Genomic DNA, 17,718 nt, shown 5'->3' with positions numbered 1-17,718 from the left:
AACTTCATTCTTTATAAATCTCTCCAACAGTGTAGTGTTAGCCGTTAGCCACGGAGCATAGCCTCAAACTCATTCAATATCAAATGTAAACACCCAAATAAATACAATACTCACATAATCCGACGCATGCATTCAGTATGCATGACGAACACTTTGTAAAGATCCATTTTGAGGGTTATAGTAGCTGTGTAAACTTTGTTTATGCTGTGATAGAGTCGAGAGCTCGGGAGGGGGCGGAGAGCGCGCGATTTAAAGGGGCCGCAACCTGAAATCGGCTCGTTTCTAATTATGCCCCAAAATAGGCAGTTAAAAAAATTAATTAAAAAAAATCTATGGGGTACTTTGAGCTGAAACTTCACAGACACATTCAGGGGACACCTTAGACGTATATTACATCTTTTAAAAAAAAGTTCTAGGGCACCTTTAAACAAATGAGATTTATATAAGAAGGAGGAAACAATGGAGTTTGAAACTCAGTGTATGTCTTTTCCATGTACTGAACTCTTGTTATTCAAGTATGCCAAGGTAAATTCAATATTTAATTCTAGGGCACCTTTAATGTACCACTACGATTGTTGCTTAGTCCTTGCATACTCACTGTACTGAGAACCCTCACTCTACATATTAATCTTTAGCACATAACTAGTCAACAGCTTATCATGACATGAATGACACCTTATGCAGTTTACTGAAGAGTGTATGCTGTTAGCAGTTGGACCTACAATGTTCAGCTGGTAGAATCCATAGACTAACATTGAAGGGCCAAAATTATATATCTAGAGACCATCAAAGATAAAATGTTTTTGTTTGCCTTGGGCCAGTAAGCAACCACCCTAACTCCCTAGCAACACCCTAGCAAACACATAGCAACACCCTGACAACCTTAACACTACCAATTGCGTTGCAGTGCCCTGCCCTTTTGCATGTGCTAGTACACATTTTATTCAGAAATTGTAATAAAACGACATTCTATAAGTGTTGGATGGCTTTAGACAATATGATTGATTTTTGTTTACCTTATATACAGAGCTATTCTTCCACAAGTGTGTGTGTGTGTGTGTGTGTGTGTTTATGTACATGTTTTTCTATCCTGGTGTCACCGTGGGGACCTAAATTGAGGTCCCCATGGGGAAACAAGCTTATAAATCATACAGAATGAGGTTTTTTTTTTTTTTTGAAAGTGTAAAAATGCAGAAAGTTTTCTGTGATGGGTAGGTTTAGGGGTATGGTTAGTGTAAGGGGATAGAATATACAGTTTGTACGATATAAAACCCATTACATGTATGGAGTGGATAGTAAACCAGACGTTTGTGTGTCTGTGTGTTTGATCATGTATGTAGTTTAACAATACTGACCTCCCACCTGTCTTGTACATGTATGTTTATATGTTCATCGATTTGTATACCAGCATTGCGGTAGGTGTGACAAAGACTGGAGCGGTCACCCAAAGATTTATTATTCTCCAAACACATAAATACACACTCATGGAACCTTCCAACACAGGAATGTTTTGGCTTCTGTTGCAGTTATGTAAATATAAACAGTAGGGCCCGCTCTTACCATAAATGTATAGGGAAGTGAGAGGTTGATTCTGCAGTCAGACTACAAATGAGTAGTGGTGCACATTCCTGAAGCTGTCATGATTCATTTGAACAGGGGAAAGCAGGCCACAAACACACACACACACACACACACACAGTGTGCTCTGCCAATGCCCATCATACACATAGATAGACTTAGACAGTCTGTCATAATGTGCTGACATGAACACGCACTCCCTTTGACACGTAGCCCAAACACACACACACACATACACACACATACAGTATGAGGCACAATATTTAAACCTACACAGGGCTACACCTACCAAAAAACATAAATAGTGTTATATTATCCCACTTTGCACTTCACTGTGCCCAAACTAAGCTGTCAAAGTTAGTCTGAACCTTATCACAAACACCCTGGAGGTCTCCCCAGAGGCTAATAAAAGTTGTTTACAGGCGCATATACTTTGTGTTGGTGTACAGTGACAGTTCACTCCTGGAGGACTGTGTGTGTGTGTGTGTATATGACTGAGTCACAGGAGAGACTCAGATAGGCCCTCTGCCCATCTGTGCTTCCCCCACACTAGCACGGCAGTCACAGACACATTTAGATCCCTCCATCTGACCCAGTACACACTAACGGCCCCCTGGCTTCTTTACCAGCTGAATATATTATGGAGATTCGGGGGAGATCTACCACCCACCCTTCGGATCGCAGAACATAATCGGCCATGCCGCCAATCGAACAGGCTAATGACAATCTGCTCGCACACTCATGTTCACAAATGATGGACACACATTTAGATACAAACCCAGACAGACAAATCTTACATTTTAAATAGTCCAGGCCATTCGTGACCATGTTTGATTATGGTTTTCAAAAATGGCTTCCTTCTATGACTCATGGAGTTTGTTTTTCCATTCAGTGCATTACATCACTTCTAATTTAGACTGCCACATACACAATTGTAGGGTAATAAAAATATGAATAAATATCTTTATATATACAGTATATATATATATCCATAAGTATTGGAACAGTAATGACAAAATTGCTCTTTTAGCTGTGGTGTCAAGACATCTATAAATATGATTAAAATATTAATATAAGGCAGAAGTACAGAATGTCATATTCTATTATTGACTGTTTCAACACAAAATGTTTTACCAACTAAGAAGTACAGCACTTTTAGAGTTTCATCCTTCTGCCTAATGTGAGCACAAGTATTGGGACGGTTAAACTTAAAGCAAATGTAAAAGTGTAAAAGCTAATATTTAATTGTGAATCCCTTTCAAGCAATCACAGGAGCGAGTCTGTGACCCATAGACATCACCACACTTTGAAATACTTTTCCAGGCCTTTAATACAGCCATTTTCAACAGTTGTTTGTTTTGAGGAGTTTCTGCCTTTAGTCTCCTCTTTAGCTGGTGATATGCTTGTTCAATAGCATTTAAATCTGGAGACTGACTTGGTCAATCTAAGACCCCAAACTTTCTTTACCATGATAATCTCCTTGATTGAGTTGGCAGTACTAGTGTTTTGGGTCATGGTCCTGTTGCCATATGAAGAACTTCCCAGTGAGTCTGTTGGCATTTTCCTGTACACTGGTAGGCAAGATTCTTTCTTTTTCAAATTGGCTTTCCTATTTTTGGTTCTGATCAGATGTTTGATCTTGCTGTGTAGCCTCTGTAATTCTGTTGGTGAAGTCTCCTGTGAACAGCAGATTGTGAGACCATCACCCCAGCTTTCTGGAAGTTGCTGGTGATTTTACTGACACTTTTTTTTAGAGTTTTTTTTTTACAGCCCTTGTCATTTGTCTATCATCAACTGCTGCTGATTTTCTCAGCTGACCTGGGGAGCGTTTCCCAAAACCATAGTTGCTAACTAAGTTTTTAACTAAGCAATTTTGTTGGTTGCAATACAATTTCCCATTGCCAACCAACTAAGTTGCTAACAGGTTAGCAACTATGCTTTTGGGAAACGCTCCCCTGGTCGTTGTCGGTTGCTGAAGCTTGCCAGTGGTATGTATCTTTTTCAGGACATTCCAAACTGGTCATTCCAAGTCAATCTCCAGATTTAAATCCTATTGAACAAGCATTTCCCCAGCTGAAGAGGAGACTAAAGGCAGAAATTCCCCAAAACAAGCAACTGTTGAAAATGGCTGTATTAAAGGCCTGGAAAAGTATTTCAAAGTGTGAAGCCAAGAGTCTGGTGATGTCTATGGGTCAAAGACTCGCTCCTGTGATTGCTTGCAAGGGATTTACAACAAAATATTAGCTTTTTCACTTTTACATTTGCTTTAAGTTAAACCGTCCCAATACTTATGTTCACATTAGGCAGAAGGATGAAACTCTAAAACTCTTCACACCACAGCTAACAGAGCAATTTTGTCATTACTGTTCCAATACGTATGGAGGGCACTGTATTTGTGTACATATATATATATATATATATATATATATATATATATATATAGACTTTAAGTATCTTGTAACGTTTTGAAAAGCTGTGTATTTCAGGTTTATCTGGTTATGGTTGATGTATCAAACTAAAAAAGGATATACAAATTGAATAGATAAAGATTTTTTTTAAAAGAAATTACTTTGCATTGAATTGATCAAAAGTGACAGTAAAAACATGTATAATGTTACCAAAGATTCTATTTCAAATAAATGCTGTTCTCTTAATCTTTCTATTCATGAAAGAATCCTGAAAGAAAATGTATCATGGTCTCCATAAAAACATTAAGCAGCGTACATAGACACATTTACTGTAGATCCCTCATAGTTCATAGTATTCGAAAACGGTAAGCAAAAAGTACCTGGATGACCTACTACGTCTGCCTTGATTCTGAAGTGCACATTCAGTGGCCACTTTACTATCCCATGAGGCCACAGGAGAGGATTTATGAATGGAAGTGAAGCGATGTAATAGACGCTGTTATGTCACGTGACAGTAGCAACGTGGCGGATGTAGTAGGCCTGCATCCAAATATCATAAATACTACCCATATTCATACTATATAGAACATACTTTATTTAACGGTCGCAAATTCAAATGTAGTACCTACTCAGACAGCATGTGATTTCGGACACAGGCACACAGCATAAGTTTTAACTTACATCTGAAGCAAGCATTCCCTGATTGAGTGCTTTTATTTCCTACTACAGTTGACAATTCAGAACCTAAATCTTAACAACATCATTGTCAATAAAGCAACACGATAATTCAAGTCACTCGTTTGTCATTAGGTTTAGTTTATACTGTGCAAATAATATTGGCGGGATAGAATATAATTGAAGCTGAGGTACTTTTTGGCAGCTCTACTCAGTGACGCACCTGATTGTAAACTGTTGACACACTTGGTTTATTCTTAGCTGCTCTGAGAGGCTGGAAATATCTTGAATGTCTTTTGGCGTGAAGTCAAATGGGACTGAAGTAGTGTGTTCTGAGGAAGAGATCGGTGGTTTTCACCCAGAGCTTTGAAAGCATTCAGAGAAAGAGGAAGACAGAGCGGCCCACAGCACCATGAAAGCCATACGATTCTGCCAAAGAGAACATTTTTGCCATGGAGAATTGTCTCTACGTGTTTCCGGAAAGCAGTATCCACTGTATCCACCATTAATCACTCAATCAGAGCAAATTACTTAGAGCGTAAAGAGAAGCAGACAGACTGCACTGGGGCATTGCAACCCTGTTAACCTCTGAGCCTTGTGGTCATCCTTCAATAAGGTTGGGAAATTTCAGCTTACCACAACAGTACTTTGGTGGTGATTGGGGGGGGGTTCTTTGAGGGGTTTCATCTCTATATGCTATAGAGATTAAAAGAGAAAGACTGATAACAATAAACTCTGCACATTGGAGTTGCGTGCCTTTTAATGTACAAAATGGACACATTTTTTGAAATCTTTAATTAAACTAAAGTAACTTCCTCTTCTTCTGAAACAGCTTTTCTTGTCGGCTGACATCACTTAGGCCACATGGGCTATTGCATAATTTTAGCCAGTGAAATAGCTACTTAGCCAACTTTTTACATTCAGATACAATTACTCTGTTATCGCAGCCACATTTAATGATCCATCGATTTTTAATTGATAAAATCAAAATCGCGGATGTTTTATTGTGGTGGATAGCAGTTCATGTGGCTGGGTAAGAGTTAAGTCTTGCACTGTTCCTGCAGGGGTGACGCGTGACAGGCGATGTGGTGCTGTTTCCCATCACTCCCCTTTCACTTAGAGAAAGCACTCATATACACATACGCCACTTCACAGCCGGTCTGGAGCAAGATACAGAGTCCTGGGGAAAATATTCTTCATATCCCTGCCGGGTAGCTAGCGGCAGGCACCATGTTCACTGTTAACATCTCGTCTTCCTTGCCAATGTTAAAGGCTAATGTAGAGAGACGAGGTAGGACAAGCATTTCGCTCATGAACAGGTACAGTAGGTCCAGGTAATGGTTTGAGTGAGTGACTGCTTGTATTTGATAACTGTTTTATCTTGTTGTGTACAAGGGTGCCATGAATTGTACAGATCTGCAATATCAACGTATTTGCTATTCAGTTGTTTCATTTGCTCTGGAACTATTTTAATAAAAAGTGAATTTTAAATAAGTGCCTAGTACTAATCTCACAGCAATTCTTTTCAGCATGTATTCACTTCATTTTTCCCTAGACCTAATAAGTGTTTGACCTAGACATTAAAAGTAATTGCCTTTAAAGAAATGAACAAAATTATTTTCATATGCCTCTGTTTTTATTCATTTTAATACTTTTGATTATCATTTAATGAAACTAATCTTAATGTTTAATCAACAAAGCATTTGGTATAGGATGTGTGGAATTGCAATTTGAACTTAAATGTGAGGAAGTAGAATTAAAATGAATTAAAACAAAATAAATGTATGACTATTTTAGCTTGAAAGCAGTGTTTGTGAAAACTTTGAATGTTGGCTTGAGAAAGATTGTTTGAAAAAAGGTTTATAGGCCTGATGGAAGAACTTCGTCTTTGTGTCATTACGTCACGTCTGTTTACATAAAGAAGGATTCCCAATTAGTAGGCTATATCGCATGTGAGGATGCTGCAGGTGGCGGATCATTTATTGCCTTTTCTCCCAGCAGCTGGAATAAACATAATTTTGATGGCGGATTGTATGGTAGGACACATTAATTTTGGAGATTAGACTGTACAGAAATTGAAATCTACAGGTAACGCTAATAAACACTATGTTAATGTTGTTAACATTAACAATTTGAGAACAAAGTATAAACAATAATAACAATTTGCATGTTTTGATGTGATATGCGCTAATCAATCATTATATTTAATCACCATTTGTACCATGATTTATTTTAATACTTTTTTCTCTCAGTTGGTCAGAACAAAAGTGGCAGATTTGTTACTTGTTCAGATGACATTTTCCGGTGAAATTCTTATTTTGGTCATACTTCCAAGATGTAGAATCTGTGATTCAGAAGTACAGTATCCACCGGTGCGGTGACTGACAGCCACACATTCTCCTCAAAGCATTAGATTCATCCGCGCTGAGGAGCCGTGCCGATGCACAACCCACGTAAAGATGATTATTTCGCAAATAACTGCAATTTGCAGGTTTCAAACAGAGATGGCAAAACTTATGGACTGCAGCTTTAATTTCCCAGAACCCACTGTCTGTTGAATATCTTTGAATTGCGATTAAATTCCTCTTCATGTCACTTGAATTAAACTTTATGTGGAAAATCAACTTCTTAAACTAAAAAGAAGCAAATTTTTCAATTCTGAATTATACACAACCCTGTCTGGAGTTTTAACAGGTTAATCAATCACAGTTGTTTGGCATACATGTTCAAAATGAGTGTGTGTGAGCTTTTGCAGTTTGTCAACTTGGAGCAGGATAGACTGCAAAAGAGAGGAACTAATAAATAATGTTGTATACAAGAGACCCATTAGAGCGACAGTAAACAGGGAACTATTGTTCAGGTCATGGTTTTACTGCGTGTCATGTAATAAACAGAGGTTAAAAAGGTGATTAAAAACACTTGCATTAAATTTATGGACATAAGGTTCTCGGTAAATTGATTCACACTCCAGTACACCAGTAGATCACACAAAGTACATCATAGTCAGTTTGTGTAATTATGTATGTTTCATATATGGACCAAACCTTTCCTAAAAGCACAGCTTGTCCGGTCACATAAAATTGCTGTTTTCAGCATCATAAAGCTGCACCATGGGCAATCGAGATAGAATGGCTCATGTCGAGAGCTAGCCGAGTGCAGAATTCTAATGAGAAACATGCGTACTGCCCTGCTGAAAGCAGGGAGCTGTCACTACAAATGTTGATGTGTGTTGCATTTTTGGGAACTGGTTTTGGGGTTATTCTGCAGTACATGCGGAAAGGGTTTTTGCCGGCCTCTGAATGTAGCCGAGTCTCTCTGGTGCGCCAGCTCTGGGCAGTCTGGAATGCCTCTCTGCCTGCAGATGAATCACGGCTGCTAAAACAGTACCGCAGTCCTGCACAAGGCAGGAATGAGCTCAATGTGTGAATGCGTTTTGTGCCTGTGTGGGAAAGTGTGTTAGTTATCATGTGTATGTGTTAGCGCTCATTTCTGGAACAAATCTGGAACACTTGTTGTTTAGCTTTGTTGTGGATGAAAGTTTGCCAGTCTCCTCTAGTCGTGACTAGAGCGTTGTGTTTTCTCATGGATCTGTTCTTCTCGATTTCCTCTCTCTGTAAATGACAGGAGGAAGACGAAATGCAAAATAATAATTTACCTTCTGGCTAGACTGAAACATTATTATTGTTCCTTTACCCTATGAATTCTTGATGCAGTCTGGAATGAGCTTTGTGAAGATTTCTGAAACCCATCCCACTCTCAAATGTCTTAATGTGGTTGTTCCACTATATATATAGTGGAACAACCACATTAATATATATATTGCACATGTGTCTGTCTTTTGTCCCCTACCTGCTGCTTTTGTGATCCGAGGCCAGCCTGATCCTTAACACTGTCGTTCTGCTTGGCAGGGAGCCGCGGAAGATCCTTCTACACAAGGGTTCCACAGGTTTGGGATTCAACATCGTGGGCGGGGAGGACGGAGAGGGCATCTTCGTGTCTTTCATCTTGGCAGGAGGGCCAGCCGACCTGAGCGGAGAGCTGAGGAGAGGAGACCGCATCCTGTCGGTCAGTAACTGTCCGTGACACTCAAGTAGAAATAGTAAGGATTAACAGCATTAAAATATGTAGTACCATTCAAAAGTTTGGGGTCAGTAATATTTAATACTTTTTTATGTTTTTGAAAGAAGTCTTATGCTCACCAAGGCTGCATTTATTTGATAAAAAAATACAGTAAAAAACATAATATTGTGAAATGTTATTACAAATTTAAATAACTGTTTATTTGAATATATTTTCAAATGTAATTCATTCCTGTGATGGCTGAATTTTCAGCATCATTCATCTAATCTTCAGTCACATGATCCTTCAGAAATCATTCAAATAGGCTTGATTGGGTTCTCAAGAAACATTTCTTATTATATCACTGTTGAAAACAGTTTGATTTTTGTGAAAAACGAAAAACTTTTTTTTTTAGGATTCTTTGATGAATAGAAAATTTAAAAGACAAGCATTTATTTTAAATAGAAATCTTTTGTAACATTATAAATGTCTTTACTGTCACTTTCGATCAATATAATGCATCCTTGCTGAATAAAAATATACATTTCTTAAAAAAGAGATCTTTCTCTTCTCTTCTCTTCTTTTTTCACGGTTTATAATACAGTCTCCTCTTTAAATTGGTATGAAGTCTTAGAGCTGACATTACATCATGTGATTTGCGTGAGTGTGTGGTGTGTGGGGGTTGTTGCTTTAATCTGTTACCATGGTATTGTCCCAGGTGAATGGTGTAAACCTGCGCAATGCTACCCATGAGCAGGCGGCTGCTGCGCTGAAGAGGGCTGGACAGACGGTGACCATCATTGCCCAGTACAGACCAGAAGGTAGCGTGGCTCTTTCAGTGTGTATCCATGATGTTTGTCACTACAAATGAAATTGTGCTCCCTGAGACAATGAATGAGATTAACAATGAGAATAGATTTGAGCTGTTGCATTCAAGTTAGCTTTTTGTAGGCTCTTATTTATTGCTTTAAGAGCAATAAGTAAATGAATTAAAATAGACAAAAAGTGTATTTCTAAGAAAAGTTCACCTTTCTACTGTTATGTGGGATTATCGCATCAAGACCCCAAACTGCTCTCGCTTTCTTCACACACCCATGTGTTGTGCCTGTTGTGTCTTGCCTGCTTCTGTAATCACTCCATCAAAGTGGCATACTACTGTATATCCCTTTAAGAACTTAGCCTCACCTCGTTTTATGAGAGAATCCTTATTTGCAAATGAGGACATTCAGTGACTGATAGTTGTTTAGCTTTTGTAGAATTAAGGGGGGCAGATACTATGCATTGAGAAGCAACTGTAGTTTAGTTTTTTGATTCGGATCTTTTTAAAGAATCACTTGAACCGGTTCGCAATACCATTGTCAACAATTCATTGAAGCACATAATAGTTAGGTAGGCTACTAAATGACTTTTATAAGATGAATCATGGCTGTAACAAACTGAATTGGGACTTTTAAAATTGATTGAAATTACAATAAACTTATTTATTAGCGGAACTAATCGGATGTATGGCTTGATCTGAACGTTTAGATTATGTAATGTGTCTCAACGTGTGTCAGAGACCATGCGATGGCGTTAAAGAATCACTGAATCCGGTTCTTTAAGCGAGTGTTCAAAAGAACCGATTCGCACAAATGAATCGGACTTCCCAACAAAAGTTCACTCGTGAATGAAAGCACTGGGATGAAACTGTGCCAGAAGTGGGAGGGATCAACCTGAGAGGAAAAAAAGGGGGAGAAGGAACTGAATGGACTAAAAACCACAGAGTGGAGGAAGCGCTTGACTTTACTCTTTGAAAGCTCATTTATGGCGCAGGGTTAGCTTTCATCTGCGGGATCTTTATGAAAGTCTTTCTGACCGGCGATATGGAATAAGCGCGCGCTGGTCGCGTGAGCGGGGCGGATTGAAATCCCGCGTCTCGAGCGCGAATGAGACTCATTTTTAAAGAAGAAGGTGCCGCTGCTGGAATGGGAGGAGCAATGAAGGACAGACCGAAGCATTTCCATTAAACTCTTTACTATTTATTTACCTTTCCTGTCGATTTTAAACTAAAGAAAACGGCCTTTTTCTCATTACGCCGCTGTGCAGCATTCACTAGTTCATTCTCTTTTGTTTGACTTGTTTTATTCTCTCACCTAAAATGTTTTTTCGAGTGAGTTGGACAACGAGAGGTTGACCTGAGCACAGTGCTTTAGCCGCCGCCGGGTAAGATCACCTCAACTCATATTCATAAAGCATTTACAGGAAAGATCTGTATAAAGTTATAATAGATGGTATAAAAACTATCAATGAGATGTAAATCTACGTTAAATTGTCAATATAATTGCTTTATATCGTATCCTTTTAATATGCTGCTCTAAAAAGGAAATCTTTGCTGTTCACAATGGATTTCTAGTAGCTCGAGTTGCTTGTTCAACCAAGTTTAGTGCGTTCAAAGATAAATGAAAATAATTTAAACAATTTATTAAGCTGCTCAGCCGTTGGGCTGACGTCATGAATATTGTTTCTAGCCTAGCATGTTTTGTCAGGGACTTGTTTGTGTTGCTGCGCGACACCGGTAAACTGTGTGCTCGAATATTTCGTGGGAAATGTTTTATATTGAAGCCATAAGCACGACAAAACACAGCTACAAGATATTTAGTGCTTATATCATAAGCAAAATGGTGTTTTTATTCTGTATAAAGGGTTGGGTAGTTCACCTTTGAACTGAACTTAAGTTATGTCAAAAAGATCCGGGATATTTTGCACTTTGAGGCCTGACGCTTCGCCGTCATGTTTGTTCAATGCTTTATTATATAGAGCTTCCTGCAGAGTTCAGGACAGGTGCAGGGAAGGGCTTATTCAGGAAGTCAATTTGCCTAAAAATCTTAAACATTACTGTCATTTTGTAGTTCATTGGAAACTACAGCATGATAACTTTGTGAAATAGTCTTTCTTTATGTTAAATTGTTGCTGCTTCTGCTTATGATTTGACAAATGTCAAATAATTTCCCTAGACCAGGAATGTCATGTGTCAAAGATGGTCAAAGGGTTAGTTCACCCAAAAATTAAAATAATGTCATTTATAACTCATCCTCATGTCGTTCTACACCCGTAAGGCCTTCATCTTCGAACACAAATTAAGATATTTTTTATAAAATCCGATGGCTCAGTGAGGCCTGCATTCACAGCAATGACACTTCCTCTCTCAAGATCCATAAAGGTACTAAAAACATATTTAAAACAGTTCATGCAAGTTAAGTAGTTCTACCTTAATATTATGAAGTGACGCCAAAAAAAACAAAATAACGACTTTTCAACAATATAGTGATGGGCCGATTTCAAAACACTGCTTTGGGGCTTTGCGAATCGAATCAGTGACTCGCAGCACCAAAGTCACGTGATTTCAGCAGTTTAGCCATTTGATAGGAGATCCGAGTCACTGATTCGATCCGTAAGGCATTGTAAAAACTCATAAAGGCACTGAGCCATCAGATTTAATCAAAAATATCTTAATTTGTGTTCCAAAGATGAATGAAGGTCTTACGGTTGTAGAATGACATGAGGGTGAGTAATAAATTACATTATTTTAATTTTTGGGTAAACTAACCCATTAACTAGCTGTAAACGGAAGATGTGGATATATTTGACTGGCAAAGAGGATAGAAAATCAATTATAGCCCTTGACAAGATTTGAAGTGCACTAACAGTCATTTTAACTTGTAAAACGTAGTATGTCAATGCATAGTTCATTCTCTGGTGTCTATGTCAGCAATGACAGGAATGTTGCAGTGCAAGTTATCTGTTTCAGCACGCTCTCCCCCATATTCCTCCTTAGTCAGACGCTCCTGAAGTATAAATGGACTGCCTCTCCCTCCCAAGGGCCCTTACGTCTACATCGAAATAGAAGTGACACATTAATTTGTGCGAGAATAGCTCATTGAATTAGGTGGGAACCAGCAGTATGAGAGAAATTATGGCATCTTACTTGTGTGTGTGTGTGTGTGTAAGAAAGGGACGGTCTATTTGTAGACTGGCTTCTGTTAAAATTTGAACTCCTCATGTCATACATTAACTTAAGGGGCAGTGATTGAACTTGAACTGTGAAGTGTTTATGTCCAGCATGGAGAAACATTCACAACACATTCTTTTATTTGTCCTTGCATTCCACATTTACACTTAAATGACGTTATATATTTTTAAAGTCTGTGTTAAAAGAAATATCTCTTTTCCAAATACATGTTATTGATCTTATTCTAAATGATTCATCCATGCATATGTTTAATTTTTGTCTTTTTTTAACCTTTTTTATTTATTTTAAATATATCGGCATTTTTTACAGCCAGAGATACTACAGTAGTTTACTATGAATTAAATGGAAATCAAAAAAATTAAATAGTACAATTTATTGTGTAACTGAAATACCATTAATGCCCTGAAGAAGAAGAAAAAAACTTAGCATGTGGCTTTTAATTATAAACAAGCCTGAAATACACCGGGACTCTTATTTTGAAATGTCTATACTATTGAGGGCTGATTCTTCAGATGAGAGAGATAAAATATGCATTCTTACAACCGTCTAAAACATATTGTATAAAGGCCATAAAGTAGACATTGTCATAATTCATCAACTCGAGTTCATTAGCAATCACTTGGCATAAATGTGCACTATTCATTAATTGTGAATCACTTTGAAGCAGAGTGACCCGTTGTTGCGCGAGCCTGTAGAACACGCAACAGCGCCGCCTTTGTGACATCCACCGCATCTCTGCCGCACATGTGGTAATGTCTGCGGGAGTGAACAGTTCTTGCGTACAGAACGAACAGGTACGAAACGTGTAGGGCGAGGGGAGATTTTCCACTAGTTATTCAGTCGCGGATGGTTTCATTATCTTGGGTGGATAAAAAAGTATAAAAGGATAAAATTAATAAAAGCAAAAATGTGTCTCCAAATATACTTGGGTGGCCCACCCAAGTAAAGTCAATGTGTGAGAAGCACTGATATATAGGATGCGTTTGGTTAAGCTAATTAACGCGGTAGTTGGCTTCAATGCACAACATCAAGAACTATAATTGGTACTGTCATATAACATTGTAATGAGAACACTATTGTAATAAAACGTTGTGAATTCTTTGGGTTTAGTTGCTGACTTGCCGTGTTTCAGAATCCACAACAGGAGTTACACAATTTTACAAGCATGTAACTTAATGCATTTGCGTCTTTTTGTGCAGATATAAGTTGTAATATTATGATTATGTTGCTTAAATATCTGATTAATCTCATATAAGATGTTTTGTTGAGTTAATTAAAGTTAGACTTTGGTACCAAGTCGGTACTAAATTTTAAAAAATGTGATGATGCCAGCATTTTCGCCTAGCATTTTGAGCACTGTTGAGCGGATTCTTAAACCCCTCTGATTGGCCATTGTGTGCACGTGCTCAACAGATATGTCTGTGATTGGCTACAATGATCAGCACTTCGAAAACATGTTGTAAACCGACATCTTTGACGCTTTCCACCGAGCGCTTACTCAGATACACCGAGGCGTCTATCATCGGATCCCTAATATATCTGCTTTCAAATACTCCCGTGTGTATTTGCGTAAATGCTCGATTAAGACAATCACAGACATATTGGTTGAGAGCATGAACACAATGTCCAATCAAAGGTGTTTAAGAATCCGCTCAAAATGCTAGGGGGAAATGCTGGTATTGTCACATTTTTAAAAGTCTGTACTTTTGACAACCCTAATACATAGCTTATAATAAACAACCAGTTAAGCTTTTTGATTTTAGCCTGTCAGACGATAAAACTTACAATGAAGGAGGGACCCAAAAAGTATAATATCATGGAAGCATGGGTTTGAGCTCGGTTGACTTGCTAAGCAAACATCCAGAACACCCTAGCAACCGCATATCAATGCACTTAAAGAACACTCAGAGCATCTTAGCAACCGCATAATGTTTGTGATTTAGCTCTCTACACTGGACGTGACAAAGCGACCGTTGCAAATCCATTTGATCCTCCTATGAGAAGTATCGCTTGGAGTATGTCATAAATAGAACAAGGCATTAGCATACTGTCGGGGATTTGTCGTGCTGCGTCGCGCCACATCCAGTGTAGACCGCATCACTGTTTATAATGGGTTCTATTGTCTTTTGTCATGTCGCATGACAAAAGGGTTGGGTTTAAAAAAATCAGGACACCAAAATAAAGGAAAAAAAAAGAAAGGAAAAAAAGGCACTTAGTCTCCAATTCTGTGAAACATTTACAACATTTGCACTTGCATTATCTTTTTAATGTTTTTTAGGGCTGCAACAACTATTCGATAAAATCGATAATAATCGATAATGAAAATCAATGGCAACGATTCTCATTATCGATTAGTTGGCTCTGACCACCGTGCACGGAAGACTTCCGCCAGTCGCGTCAAATTACAGCACCGAATAACGCATTTCTATGGACCAAAATGCATCTAAAAATAGTGGTGGAAACAGAGTGAGCTGCTGCGGGAAAGGTACGAGATCAAAGCTGATCAAAACATGAGAATTATTTATTCTAAACTTCAATCTAATGCATTAGCGTAATGGCTTGCCCTGTCAGGCGCTTTGACAGATGCATGTGCGTCCTCAGCGCAAAATGTGAATTCTATGGCTATATCCTTATCTGTAAATGTTACAAATTCACGCAAACATTTCCATTTTGCATAAAGGCTCATCCTGACAGTCTGCGTTGAACTTCAAACTTTACTGAATGAGCGCCGGCGTGCGCACCCGCGTCAGACAGACGGAATGCGGGAGAGAGGGAGACAATTAATATTCAGTGCAAAAATATTCATTTTGCTGAAATATCTGTTGTTTAAAGTTAAATTTAGATTTAAAAATCAACATGTCATTCAAGTATTTTATGAGAGTATACTGTAGGGATAACAACATGTAATTGAATATAAATGTAAGGCATTTCTTATAGCCTATTTACAGGATAAAGAAATGACAGTAAGAGGTGATTGTGTGTTCCTGCAGAACATTTATCTTGTCTGTTGGTTAACACTGAGTTTGTGTTTTTATTACTATCTTAATTTTGAAAGTAGAGTAGAGATTTAAACTATATTCACTATACAGTGCTAAAGTTATTAGACATCTGATACCCAATGTAAAGTTTGTGCCATAGGTCATGGCAGCATAAACACACATGAGTATTGGTGATTACTAAAATCATTTTTCATGTTTCTGTAATGATTAATCCACCAGTAAGCTCTTTAGTTACAGCAGTATTTCTAAAGCTACAATATATTTATTGTTGTTATCCATGAATTTTGATTTTACTGTTTTACAAGAACGGCAGGAAAAAGTAAAACACTTCATAGTTGTTTTTTTTTTTCAGATGCCCAGTTACAGTCAAAACGAGTCTAAAGTCAAAAGTCAACAGTCAAAAGTTTTTTTTTTTTTTTTTTGGATATTATGTGTGAATATTATTTAGAAACTATTTAGTTGTTTCAGTTTGTTATTTTCCTAATAAATGGCAATACCATTTTTAGTTTCAAAAAGTTTTTGATAGATTCCTAAAATATTTGTGTTCTCTCTTTATTATGACTGGTATTGTAATAAATGACTATATTAATTGAAAAAATAATCGTCCAACTAATCAATTAACAAAATAATCGTTAGTTGCAGCCCTAATGTTTTTGGCCTAATAATATCCTAGATGTTTCAGGCAGTTGGAGACCGTTTACTTTCATTTTTGACTAATTTTAATATAAATCCAATATTTAATATAAATCCATTTTTCTGTTTTTAGGGATATAGAGTATATCTGTTCCATACTGACTACTGGATGATATTCGATTTTTATTAATGAGTGTTATGAGTATTGGTTGTATATCGGCCGATACGATAGTCGATATTTAGTTGTGCATGTGTTTTTCTCCATTTTTTTACATTTAGATTACCTTTGGTGTCATCTAACACTCACTTAATATTAAGAAACTAATAATTTGATTTAATAACACTATTAAATCTAATCTAGTACAAATCACAAAATGAATGTTTTTTTTATGTTGTAAATTATTATAATAAAGACTATTTTCTACAAGGAATCATGAGATGCCACACATGGCTGATTAAATCAAAAGATGGAGTAAATCATTTCTGTTTGTGGCACTAACCTGCATGCCTGTTGAGATCGCTGTGCTAATCATAACCTAGCCCCTATACATGCTTTCATGTTGAAAGCACATGGCTGCAATATTATATAACTGCATTGACAAAGAGGCAGACTGCAGCCAATCCCCACTCCTCAAAAATAAAAGCCCTGCACATAATGAAGGCAAGTGAGGCCATGTGAGTGTGAGGCAGAGCTGCCCCAGATTCTCCCCAGGTCTCATGTTGATGGGTCACACTTAACGAAGACCTTGCGCTTTAGCATTAGCCTTTGTGTGTTGGGAACTGTGTGTCTAACAGGCTGAGAGGACCCAGCTGCCTGTGTCGGCTGTCATATGTGTATTGTATTACCCATGGAGTGTCTGACCAGTGGGGTGAATTACTCTGCTGTATTCTGTATAAGATGAGTGCAGTGGATTTTGAAGCTTCTGATGTCTGTAATTAGCATACAAACCTTTGTTGCAGACTTTGTCTGACTTTGACTTTGTTCTTTCTGATGTGGTACATTTAGCTTCTTTTTTTCAGTATAATTATTTTTCAACAAGTTTTTCTAGCTGCTTCCTTCCACCTCTCCATTGGGGTGTTCCCCTGGTTACAGGCAGGTGGTGTCAGATTACTTTACCTTGCCCTGTCATTCCTGCATGTTGTTAACCCATTTGTGACAGATAGGGCGTTTACAGAAGAGCTCCCCGCAGGCGCGGTTTCTGCTGACAATGAAGTCTAAGTTTCGGCTTTGCATTGAGCTTTAGACTTGGAGTTACTGCTGTTATGAGTTTTCAAGTTCTCATGTATTCAATTTCTCACGAAATTGAAATTCCTGCCTCAGGTTCTGTTTTTTTGGAAGGTCGACTTTTGATCCTCG

General features: G+C 37.9%; 1 protein-coding gene and 1 long non-coding RNA gene across 16 annotated transcripts in view; one reads left to right on the top strand and one right to left on the bottom strand.

Moving 5' to 3' along the window:
• Nucleotides 1–17,718, top strand: part of dlg3 (discs, large homolog 3 (Drosophila)) — a 106,262-nt gene that overhangs the window by 73,013 nt on the left and 15,531 nt on the right. For 14 of the 15 annotated variants that reach the window (XM_048175854.1, XM_048175860.1, XM_048175864.1 and 11 more), the window contains 2 exons: nucleotides 8,570–8,726; nucleotides 9,439–9,541. In XM_048175854.1, the coding sequence (XP_048031811.1) occupies nucleotides 8,570–8,726; nucleotides 9,439–9,541 (260 nt within the window). Of the gene's footprint in view, nucleotides 1–8,569; nucleotides 8,727–9,438; nucleotides 9,542–10,464; nucleotides 10,923–17,718 lie in introns of those variants that run through there. The other variant, XM_048175868.1, reaches the window with a different exon arrangement.
• Nucleotides 7,102–10,293, bottom strand: LOC125258792. Its single transcript, XR_007182682.1, has 4 exons — nucleotides 9,749–10,293; nucleotides 9,423–9,602; nucleotides 8,511–8,699; nucleotides 7,102–8,272 (listed from the first exon to the last, which is right to left on the bottom strand). It is a non-coding gene; the product is annotated as an uncharacterized LOC125258792 (long non-coding RNA).

Source organism: Megalobrama amblycephala, linkage group LG23 (assembly GCF_018812025.1).
Source record: "Megalobrama amblycephala isolate DHTTF-2021 linkage group LG23, ASM1881202v1, whole genome shotgun sequence".
Lineage (NCBI taxonomy): Eukaryota > Metazoa > Chordata > Actinopteri > Cypriniformes > Xenocyprididae > Megalobrama > Megalobrama amblycephala.
The sequence above is the reverse complement of the archived record's forward strand: the minus strand, read 5'-3'. Positions and strand labels throughout refer to the sequence as shown.